The sequence below is a fragment of the Galeopterus variegatus genome, unplaced genomic scaffold (genome assembly GCF_000696425.1).
Source record: "Galeopterus variegatus unplaced genomic scaffold, G_variegatus-3.0.2 Scaffold1760, whole genome shotgun sequence".
Lineage (NCBI taxonomy): Eukaryota > Metazoa > Chordata > Mammalia > Dermoptera > Cynocephalidae > Galeopterus > Galeopterus variegatus.
This window is the reverse complement of record NW_007727871.1, coordinates 267,146-279,580: the sequence shown is the minus strand read 5'-3', so window position 1 is coordinate 279,580 and position 12,435 is coordinate 267,146. Positions and strand designations below refer to the sequence as shown.

General features: G+C 34.4%; 1 protein-coding gene across 4 annotated transcripts in view; it reads right to left on the bottom strand.

Annotated features, from left to right (window-relative positions):
* The window catches only part of RAPGEF2 (Rap guanine nucleotide exchange factor (GEF) 2), a 168,650-nt gene that overhangs the window by 34,705 nt on the left and 121,510 nt on the right, over positions 1-12,435 (bottom strand). For all 4 annotated transcript variants that reach the window (XM_008578797.1, XM_008578798.1, XM_008578799.1 and 1 more), the window contains one exon: positions 4,896-5,073. In XM_008578797.1, coding sequence (XP_008577019.1) covers positions 4,896-5,073 — 178 coding nt within the window. The remainder of the gene's footprint in view (positions 1-4,895; positions 5,074-12,435) is intronic.

Genomic DNA, 12,435 nt, shown 5'->3' with positions numbered 1-12,435 from the left:
AGAGTTTTCTCATTTGTGAAAGAATAATATAATACCTACCTTCACTGGACAACTGTGAGAATTGAATGCAATAATGATGATAAAGTCCTCAGCCCAGAGAAAACACTCAATAAATGGGAACTGCTATTATTGCCATGATATCATTCAACCCCTCAGCTAAATAAAAATTCCACTGCATTTTTCTTGTCCCTACATAATCAAACTGTCCCTACGTACATTCCTTCTGCTAAGATTTAGTGACAAATTTTCTGTTATTGGTAATAGTTTAATAGCTAAAATGAAGGACAAAAGAAAGAAATATTCTGTGAAAATATTACATTCCCAGAGGGGCAGACTAAGTGGTCTTCTCTGGTCCAGCTAGGTAATGTCATGTTCTGATTAGACTCTATGTTATCCCTCCCGTATAAGGCCCTTCATTACACAGGGTGGCTCTGGTAATCAGGAGAATAATAATGATGTGTTACCCAGGTATTCTGCCTGACAGGCAAGTGTTCTTCAACGTGATCCAGCTTTATGTGTCAGGAAATCAATTTACTGTTGCAACCAGCATTTTTAAAAAAGAAGATAAAATATCAAAGCACATCACTTAGAGAAAGAGTAAGTTCTGTTTAGCGAAACTTTTAGTTCTGGAATGAGTAGGTGTGTCCATGTCATGCTTTAAAATATATTTATTCCTAGAGACAGCAATAAAGTAATTCTGAATACTACTATAAAAGATGACCCACATGCATTACATATGGGACAGAGAAATCATTCTTTTACAAATGCACTGACATAAAGGTAAATGAACAAGTTATGGTCCTCTGACTAGCACATCTGCTGTTTCCAGGCTGGTTTCTTCAGCCATCGTCCCTCGCGCCTCACCGTAAGGTATAACAATGTTACCTAAAGACCACACGTTTTACTCTTTTCCTCGTAATAATTGCTGAATTTCCTTGAACAAAGATTTATGAGTTTAAGAAAAATGTGACACCAGAATTTGTCAAAAATGTTTTTAATTTAATATATGTTTAGACAATAATAGAAGTCAAATATTTACCAAATATATGACTGAAGCAGGAGGCAAAAAATGTAAAATATCTTCACTAATATTTGCTATAATGATTTTATAGTGCCTTACATAGATACTTTTCTCGCTTTTCCGGAAAATTCTTATTCTATTATTGGGCCATAAAATCAATTTGTGATATATGAGTAGTGAGTAGCATTAAAAAAATACAACAGGATAAAAAATATCTGTGTATCACATATCATAAAAATAAAGAATAAAGGAAACAAAATATCTAATAATAGTAAGTACATAATTATCCAGACTCAGTTAAAAAACTAAAAATATATAAATGCTTACCAAATGACATCTAAGAACGTTTAAGACTCTCAAAGATTCAGCAACGTATCACTGGCTCTGTGAGAACCATCTGTGCTATTATTTATTACACTGGAGGACTGGAGCAATTAAAAACAAGTAAAGAACTTTCCTATCACCAATCTTTATAAAAAACGATAAAGATAAAATAGAAGAATTTGGCTATACAAGGCTCAAAATAAACTCTGATAGCACCACAGATATTATACAGAGTTTAAGAGATTAGAGTAGCTAAGAATTCAGAGCTTGGGTTGGATACTAGGATAGCTCCTAAGACATAGGGAAAGAAGAAGCCATGAATGGGAGAAGCAGGACTGCTGTCTTTTATATGTCTTAAAAGACCTATTAGAATTATATACTAATCTATTAGAATGGTACACTGTTGTGACCTATCCTATTTTGCTAGGAAAGGAATATTTCTGTTAAAGAAAAATATTAACCTCTAAAAAAATTTTTTTCTAGTCAATGTGGCACAAAGAAAAAAATACATAATCAACTTACAGATGCCAGAAACTGAAGCCAATTCAGAAAATTAGTTTATCTTGGCTTGCTTGATTCAATTTTATATAAGAAATACTTAATAATAAGATTCAAAAAATATCTCTGGAGTTTTTTGGTGGTACATGAAGCAGGGAGAAAAGGAATTCTTTGAAAGAGATCAAAGTAATCTTCTACCTTAATTTGTCAAGCTCTCAAAACAAAAAATAAAATTTACAATAATTCAGTAACTGAGTACCTACAATGTTATAAGTTCTAGAGCAAAAATGAATATGATAAAATCCCTCCCTCCAAAGAACTAAAATAAAGGTATACCCAAGAACTTACGCGAACACAAAGGAAAATTTTTTTCTTTCTTCAGTTGGTAAGAACATGATCAAATATTAGTAATTTCATTTGATTCCACCTAAACATTCATGCATGTTTGCGGGCACACACACATACCATCTTCCCTTTTTTGCAGTGGTAGAAAAAGGTGGGTAGGAAGAGAGGCCTCTAGAGAAAACATCAATCATACAGATGTTTGTAATTCATATAAAAGGCATCTGTTTAACTAAATACTAGAGGATGAGTTAGATTTAACAAGGGTAATGGGCAAAGAGCTAAAGGGTGCTCAAATGTGGTTTTATTTTTGAGTGGGACAGAATACAAGATCATTATCACATAGATAAACAATACTTTAGGCCTTCTCTTTAATGTTACTGATTATTACTTTAATTAAATGTATATTTGATAGCAGCAAGCACCAGAATCGTCACTGCTTGTAAGTAAATTGGTATTCAGATAAATGTTACTCCCTGTAGAGGTTATATTGACAAGCACACAATACTTTAGGCCTTCTCTTTAATGTTACTGATTATTACTTTAATTAAATGTATATTTGACAGCAGCAAGCACCAGAATCGTCACTGCTTGTAAGTAAATTGGTATTCAGATAAATGTTACTCCCTGTAGAGGTTATATTGACAAGCACTTTTTTTTTTTTTTAAAGATAGCTTTATATTTATTTGCAGGAATTAGCATAGTTCCTGCTTTCCAGAAATTCTGCAAGGGAAGCCTTCTCAGATATGAACTGAAAGTTTTAAATTTCCAGGAATGATAGACATCTTATACATACTTTAATAATCATCATTTTCTTCCACAACTATTCTAAAATGAATAGATTCAAAAGAGAAGATACAGGGCCAACCCCGTGGCGCACTCGGGAGAGTGCAGCACTGGGAGCGCAGCGACGCTCCCGCCACGGGTTCGGATCCTACATAGGGATGGCCGGTGCGCTCACTGGCTGAGCCCGGTGCAGACGACACCAAGCCAAGGGTTGCGCTCCCCTTACCGGTCACAAAAAAAAAAAAAGAGAGAAGATACATTTGCTTACAAAAGGATAACATCCAAACCAATCTGTTCATAAGCAATGTTCCAAAGAAAGAAACACCTATGAGCAAGGATTCTGGATTAAGATGGCAAACTGAACACACTTCTAATTTCATTCTTTCTTTAAAACTAAAAACTAAAAGGGATTTTTTTAAAAAAAAGAAGTCATCAAGGACAAAGAATGGGAGTGTGAAGCTCAATTTTGGACACTGGACATCAAATGAACATGTGGTATCAGACACAAGAGAGCAAAATCCTAAGTTTTCATGGGGTAAAACTGAGACTCATTCTACTTAGTCCACTGCTCTGCATCCATCACCCCAAGCCCCCACTTTATCCTCCTTCATAGCACTCACCAATACCTGAAATGTATTTTCCGGTTCACTTGTTTTTCATGTGTTTCCCCTAATAGAATATAACAGATCAAGGACGTAGAAAAATGCTCGGTACACAGAAAGTGCTCAAACCACATTAGCTGAATGAATGAATGGTTACCATCATATGATATTCATACATAAATGGTTAGCAATTCCTATAAATGACTTTAATTAAAATTTAATTAACTAATCCAAGGTTCTGAATTAAGATCAAGATTTCTGTCTTTAGCTTCCTAGCATATGTATATAGCTTAAATGGTAAAAGTTTTCCCTCCTACGTTTGTCACTCAAGCACATGCAACAAGCCACTCACACATACTTTTACCCTCACCGTCCTATGTCTAATTCCAACAGACTTAGTTCATTGAGCTTCTCTGCAAATACGCATTGGCCCAAAGAGTAGGCGGAGTGGTAGAATAGATAATCTGGGCTCAGGCAACCGTGGTTATGGATTCTAGAACTGTGGTGGGGTGATGACTCTCAACAGAAGTTGTTTTCACTCAGTATTCCAAGGAAGAAATCAGAGTCTCAGAGGCATACTCAAACACGAAACCATTATCACACAATTGACTCTTGCTCTGATGGAAAGGTGGATATAAAATCACCTACATTTTTAACCTTAGAGTATCCTTAAAGAAAGTCTCAACCCCCACAGCCCATAGCTGCTAACGACAGTCTGCTGTCTTCTTCCATCCAGTCTGGTCTTCATATGGAACCAGACTAGAAGAAAATTCATTTACACAACAATTTTACTGACCTCCACTTGACTAATGTTCATGTACAGAAAATATGACCTTAATGGAAACAGTACCCACATGAAGATTAATAGAAATAACATTGACTGGAAGACTATTAATTCTTTCCAGACTAGAAGAAAATTCATTTACACAACAATTTTACTGACCTCCACTTGACTAATGTTCACGTACAGAAAATATGACCTTAATGGAAACAGTACCCACATGAAGATTAATAGAAATAACATTGACTGGAAGACTATTAATTCTTATTTTTGTCATAAACTAAGCTAGGAAGGGGGTTGCATGGAAGGGTTTTGCAAGGATGTTTCATTCACAGTATTATTTGCAGACACTCGATGGTACGGACAGAGTAAACTTGACTTTTTCCAAGTTTTTTTCCCAACAAATACCATTGTTAATACAAAGGAAATTAATAAATTAATGACTTTTTAAAACCCGCTAGTCTTGGGCTCTATTGTATCAGACGATTTCACCTTTAAATATTTTTAATTGCTCTTAGTTCATTTCCTCATTCAAACTTACCAATATCATCATCTGTCCTGTCAATTGGATCCTTCTCAAGGCAGTCTCTCACAATGTCCCTGCTCATCAGAGGATCCGACGCCCTCTCAATGTCTTCTTCATCGTCATCATCCTCAGAATCCACTGCCGTTTCTGGCAACCCACTCAGGTCCATATCACCAGCCTCACTTTCAGTGGCCTAAAAACAGGCAAAAGTAAAATTTAAAAACTATTTTATGTAAATCAATCTTTGGGGCCTCAAAGAAATAAGGATAAATCTAGTTCGAAATAATTTTTTTTAAATTTATCTTTCTGTAACTAAGTTAGATGTATACTCAACTTTAACAACTATTTATTCACCAGACACTATATAAAAGAATTACTTCAACAAAAGATGAGTGATTTTACCTCCTATTAAAATTTTTGGTCAGGATTAATGACTTCTCAGCAATTTTTATTTCTTATCTGAGCATTTGAAACATAGTAGAATAAAGAGGAAAAAGATAGCATTTGTTTTCACTCCATTTTTCAAAGAGAATGGCTTAAGCTAAGAGCTTAAGGGTGACAATTTATTAATTTGGAGCAATTCCTTCTCCAGAAGAATAGGTGTGAATTTGTTAATGCCAAGAAGATTGAACCACTTTGCACCTATTAGACAGTCTACGGAAAAAACGAACCACAAATCAAAGGTAACTTGATAAGTATACAAACCAAACATGAGCAATTAGTTGGATTACCCCAGTGACTACTCTCAAACTATAAACCAATAAACAATATAAAAGACCACATGCCTAAAGGTAACATATTCTTTCTTCCTAGTCATCAACACAGCTGATTGCATCACTAATCAAATTTAAATTATCAATATACTGTGCACACTACTACTTGAATATTTTCTTGGTCACCAGAGTCACATATTTTGGGATGGTCTGCTGAGCTAGCTCAAGCCTAGAATAGTTATCCTTTTCAGGTCAATCTATAGCCTTTTGGGATTAACATCTCAACAATATGTATATATGCACCATATTGGTCTTATCTGACATTTTAACATAGAACTCACTAACTGCGTAAGCATAGTAAGAACCAATTCAATTAAATATTAACTACATCAATCTTGAATATCACAAATGTGTTTTTCCAGATAAAATATTAAACTCTTGAAAACATCTTATAAAATTATTAACTTTGTGGGTAATGTATATTGTAAAGTTTACCAATTTCAAATAAATCATAGCACACATGATTTTAAAGACAATAAAGGTTTTATTTTTAAGAATAGGCAAATAAAGATTTAAAAAATATATGAAAGATAAATATACTGAACATGACAATAATAATAATAAGCTAACACTGAATACTTACAATGTGCCAGACACTGCTCTAAGTGCTATGTATGTATTAATTCATTTAATCCTTAAAACAACCCTATAAAGTAAAAGCCATTATTAGTTTTTATTATTTGCTGAACATTCGGGTAAAGAGAAATTATTTTTCCAAGGTCATGCTGCTGGTAAATTGTGGAATCAAGATTAGAATCCAGGAATTCTGGCTCCAGAATCTTAACCACAACTTAATCTGCCTCTTTATAATAGATACTTACATATGAATATTGCTTACATAAGGATCTATACTTTTCCTGTAATTTAAGTCAATATTTAAAAAATAAATTGTGCTATTTTCCTATCAACAAAGTTCACCTTTCTGAAGTCTTGGTTTATATTACAGACATAAGATTTAATCCTACATTTGAAAGCAATACAAGCACGTGTTAATATTTTCTCAAGTTTAACAAAGAGTTTTAATCATATTTTCAGTTCTTTAGACATAACTTACTGAACTAAAATGCATACATTATAAGAAAAACCTAAGGAGAAATAATTGAAGACAGAAAACCTAATGTCTACAAAAGCTTCTTAAACAATGGCCTTAGTTCCACTATGAGCAGAGGAGTTCCAGGTGGAAGAGCAGTACACCACCATTGCCTAGGCAGGGAGAATAAACTGTGATGTGCTCAGAAACACGTCTCTTAATTTAAATTCAGAATTCATAGAATTATCTCTAGACTCTGGAAGGAAACTGAAGTAGAACTTGAAGTGATGTATGCCAAGGCTATGATCAAAGAAACTAGGTCAACCTTGTTATTATCACTACCTTAATTTCTGAAGTCTAGAAATGTGACAATTTGCTAATGCTTGCTATGACTACATTTTCACCCCAGTTTTATCTTAACATTGAAGATCATTTATTACTTATCACCTTATATTTTCAAATATACTATCAGTCCTCTATATACACATTCTTTAATATTAGCATAGAATGAAGTACAGGCACTACTGAAGACAGAAATAAAATGAAACTTTCTTTTAAACAATTTATATATAACTAATTTTCTTTAATTTTAAGACAACTAACAAGTTGAAAAATATATTTGATATCATCTCAAAGAAATCATTATCATTTAAATGACATACTGAAGTCTTAAATAGAAGACAAACTGGTCTCCAGGAGAATAGTACGAAACTTTAGAAGACTGGCTGGTATTTATTGAATTTATATTTTCTGAATGAACAATCAAACTCAGAGTTCATTAGCTCCAAATCTCACCTCTACCATTAATTCTGAGATTTTAGCAAAGTCACTTAACCTCCATAAGCCCCAGTTTTACCATCTGTAAACTAGGGAAGCAGCTTCTCACGATTCATAGGATTGCTTTTGGATCAAGAAAGGGAAAAGAAAGCCAGTTACAGGCTAGATCAAATGTCCCTTTCTCATGGGGATATGTTCTCCATCTTAGTACTTACACACTTTCTACTTCTTCCCATACCAGCAATGACCTTGCACACAACTTATTTTTGCAGAATTTGACCCAAAAAACAAAATTCTGTTGAACATCTACCCCCTTATATACTCAGACTAATTTTACTCATTAAATTCTGGTCAAATGTATGTTGAGTGACTACCATGTACCTAGTACTAAAGTTGATGCTTTTAATACATAATAATTAATCTTCATATCAATTCATCAAGTTAGTATTATTACCCCTATTTTACAGATGAGAAACACTTAAGAAAATTGAACAAGTTCCTCAATGTGAACTAAACCAAACCAAACCTAGTAACTATGCCAGGACTTAAAATCAGGTCTGACCAATAAAACACTAAATACTTTGCACTATGCCCAGCTTTCTCAATAGACAGTATTTATAAAGAAAATAATTAAAATATAATACAGTAACAAGTGTTTTCTGCTTTGCTAAGTCATAAAAGATGAAATGTTTACAATAGATATTCATGTATAAACATAAACAAAATACTTGCTATTTTCTAGCTTCCACCAAACCACAACACTACGAAGATTAATGTTGGTCTTTAAATCCTTTTACTCTGGTTATATTTGCCTCAGCAGCAAGGAGAAAGGCTTATATATTTCAGCAAGGCAAATAACTCCTGTCCTAAATTAATATTCTTAAAAAAATAGCAATATTCTCAGATGAATGCTGAAAGTTCTAAGATTTATTTAAATCAAAAGGCACTAAATATATTGTTATTGTGAAAACAGTTCTTAAAACCAGTTCATTATACATTTTTCAAAGGATATCAAGAAAATGAACAAACAGGAAATTTTAAATGCCATAAAGCTCTAGTAAAATAGTACCTAAAATAAAAATAAAATACTGAGCATATTTTATCATTAAGAACTTTAAAATCATTTACAAAAAAGTTTTGCTTATTAAATATCTTACACATATTGCTATATTTAAAGAAGTTGCTTAATAAATATCCTTGATGTAAATAAATTTTGTGCAGAATTTCGAACATACATATCCAACCCAAATAGCTCCTAAGATAGACTCTGATGTAACTTTAGGCTAGAAAGTTATACTAAATACTAATATTGATGTTAATTTAGCTGAGAGAACAAAGTGGGTAGGAATATCACATAAAATCAAATATACGTGGAAAGCATGAAAATATATTTTGAAATAAATATAATTAATGTTTGCATTAAGTCTATTTTGTACATCATAATTTATGTAGTTCCCAATTTTACACTATAAATGTTTTTTTTTACTACAATATAGACTTTTAAAATATATATATGCCTAAAAGAGAAGGACAATTTTTTAAAACTCAATGTACATTGTTACACTACTTTCAAAAAATAACAATCTTATCAGGAGTGTGTAAAAATATCTATCCATAAATATTATTATTATTATTTTTTTTTTTTTAAAGGATGACCTGTAAGGGGATCTTAACCCTTGACTTGGTGTTGTCAGCACCACGCTCAACCAGTGAGCTAACCAGCCATCCCTATATGGGATCCGAACCCATGGCCTTGGTGCTATCAGCACCGCACTCTCCCGAGTGAGCCGCGGGCCGGCCCCGTAAATATTTTTAATAAGAAAATCTGTTTATTTTGTCAGTAGACAAAATAGCTGCAGATATAAATCCTCATCTACTCAATTACTAATATGTTTTAAACATTTTAAGGTACAAACATCTGTAATTTTTCTTCTGTAACTTACTGACTCCTATCCTTTGAACATTTTTATCTTGTGATCTGAGCATTTTTCTTATTAATTTGCATAAATTAGTTACATTCTGACTTTAAATTTTTATCTCAATTGATCTTTTATTAAATGTTTTGGTCATTCATAATAACATTCATAACAAGAAATCTTTAGCTTATCTAAAATTTATCTTAATCATGATATAAAGTGAGAATATAAAATGACTCTCCCACCCCAAAGACCATTTATTGAATAATCCACCACTTCATTGATTTGTGAGGTTTCCTAATACATATTACGCACTTACACGTGAGTTCCATTTTGCCTGAACTCTCTGTTATATTGATCTTTCTATTTTTGTACAACTATTTCCAGTCTGCCTAAGCCACTCACTCTCACAGTCACGCCATTTAACCAGTACCTTATTATGGCTGAAAATGGCATTGTCTCCTATCCTAACTTAGGCATTCTGCTTTCTATCACCAACAACCTCCTATTCTTTCAGGTTGGTTCTATCTGCTTCTAAGGTAGCACTTTTTCAACACAAGCAAGATCTTTAGTCTTCAAGACTCTACTACACCTCCCATTTCTAGCTCTCACACCTCCTGTCTTAACTTCATTTTATATCCAGCTTATATTCCCTATTCTATTATTTCAATTACATTCAGTTAACACATCTTTACTGAATGCCTACAATCCCCTGGCGCTGTACAGGCTTTTTAAAATATATATATGCCTAAAAGCGAAGGACAATTTTTTAAAGCTCGTAATGTACATAGTTAGGTTGCTTTCTCTGAAGAGAAAACGGAGATAAGACAGATAAGTTCCCTGCCTTCTTGAAGCTGACATTCAGGCAGACACATAATGTAAAAGTAATAATCATTTCAATTAGGGTCTAGAAAGGAAACAAAAGGACTAGTCAGGAAAGAAACCAAAATGTAGGCCCTCTCTTACAGAGGGTAGTAAGGAAAGAATTTTTTGAGGAAATGATACCTGAAAGTGAAGGCAGAAAAGGATCAAGCTAGAAGAAAACATTCCAGGCAGAAGACACGCAAAAGCGAGGCCCTGCAATTACAAAGAGCAAGCACGTTGCTCTGTGTCTATAATACATTCACTTAGTGAAACTTCTGTCCTAGGTGAAGCCCAATCTTTGCTTTCTTTGTGCTTACTGTGGAGAAAATTACTTAACAAGGCAGAGGGAAATCATTCTATATTTGAGGGCACCAACTCAATTGAGCCTCCATTTCTCTGGTCAATTTGCTCTCCTATTCTGCAACTATTTTTTCAAAATTTCTCTTTCCTTAAAATTCTCTACCCGCCAACCCTGTCATTCAACAAATGAACTCAACTCTCCAAAGAAAAAACAGAAGCCATAAGACAGGAACTCTCTCAAGTTCTATACTCCCCACTTCAAACCCACCAGGATGTATCTCTGTTAAAAGAGAGGGCTTCTTCTCCTAAGGCTAGTCATTCTGCTTTGCTCCTGAATTTCTCTTCTCCCACCCTCTCAGCAACATTATTCTACCCTTTTCTGGCTTGTGCACAGCATCCAATTTCAACCTCTGTGTCCATCTTTTGAGCATTTACATTCATCTCAATGTGACAGCCTACAACAAAAAAAAGAAAAGACCATCTGAGTCAGAAAGAATTGCACCAAGATTAAATGGGCTACCATGGGAAATAGTTGCAATTGTTCAAGAATAAGCTTGATGCCTGATTGACAGGAAAGGAGTAGAAGATTCAAATATGAGATTAGAAGTTGAACAAAGAGGGCCGAGCGCACTGGGGGGAGTGTGGCGCTGGGAGCACAGCAGCGCTCCCGCCGCGGGTTCGGATCCTATATAGGGATGACTGTTTTGCTCACAGCGCTCACTGGCTGGGCCCGGTGGGGCCGGTCTAAAAAAAAGGCCAAAAAAAAGAAGTTGAACAAAGAGGGCCGAGCGCACTGGGGGGAGTGTGGCGCTGGGAGCACAGCAGCGCTCCCGCCGCGGGTTCGGATCCTATATAGGGATGACTGTTTTGCTCACAGCGCTCACTGGCTGAGCACGGTGCGGCCGGTCTCAAAAAAAGGCCAAAAAAAAGAAGTTGAACAAAGAACATCTATCTCTCAGACCATTTTTCACCTTAAGACTTTTTGATTCAAGGATAATGGAAGTGGTCTATTGAGAACCTCTGTTAAATATTAAGTTTTGCACAGCCAATAACTAAATCCTTAGATACCTTTATGGGCTTTTCCTTACAAAGAATATAAACTTACATGCTACATACTTGTCATCAAGTTAGAAAAAAGTAGCCTCAAAACTCAACTAAATGAATCACAATGATGGACAAGGATCCTCCTCTTCATTTGTACCTCAAGATGAAGACAGACTGCAGGCTGTAAATCCCAACTATGTCAGAGCAATTAGAAACTCTCACCCACACCCTGGTTTCTCAGACACTCTGATGATAGCTAGGGACAGCAGAAGTACCATCAAGAATTTCTTCATGCTACTCAATATACTTATAGCACATAAGGCCGGAACTCCTCTCAAAATATGCCTCAATATTATTGTAAATTTACCTTCTAGGAGTTCCATTCAAATTTGCATATATTTGAAGAAAGCAGTGATATATAACCTCGAGCTGTATTACCACTATAGATCTTCAAAATGTAAAATAATAATCTCCAAGTTTAGAGGACAAGGGCTCTGCCATGATGTTTCAATGAATATAAGTTAAAGCACAAGCTTTCATTTTTTTTCATTGTTCTATATCAGGGAACTCTTGAATAAATGTCTTAAGAAAGTCAACTTCCAAAAATAGACAGTGCGTCTGTATATAGAGGGGAGGTAAATTTACCCTCTGCCTTCACTTCTAACATTTGAAAATGGGATTACTTCCTAAAGAGTTAAGTACAAGTTAAGACTTAATGGATCAAAGTAGAAATTTGCAAAGTCACTATAAAGATTTTTCTTGCAAAATAAAAATAGAAACTCAGCAATGCCTGAATACACCAATGATCCTGAGTAACTATAATGTTCCTAAAGAAAGGTACTTGCGTGGTC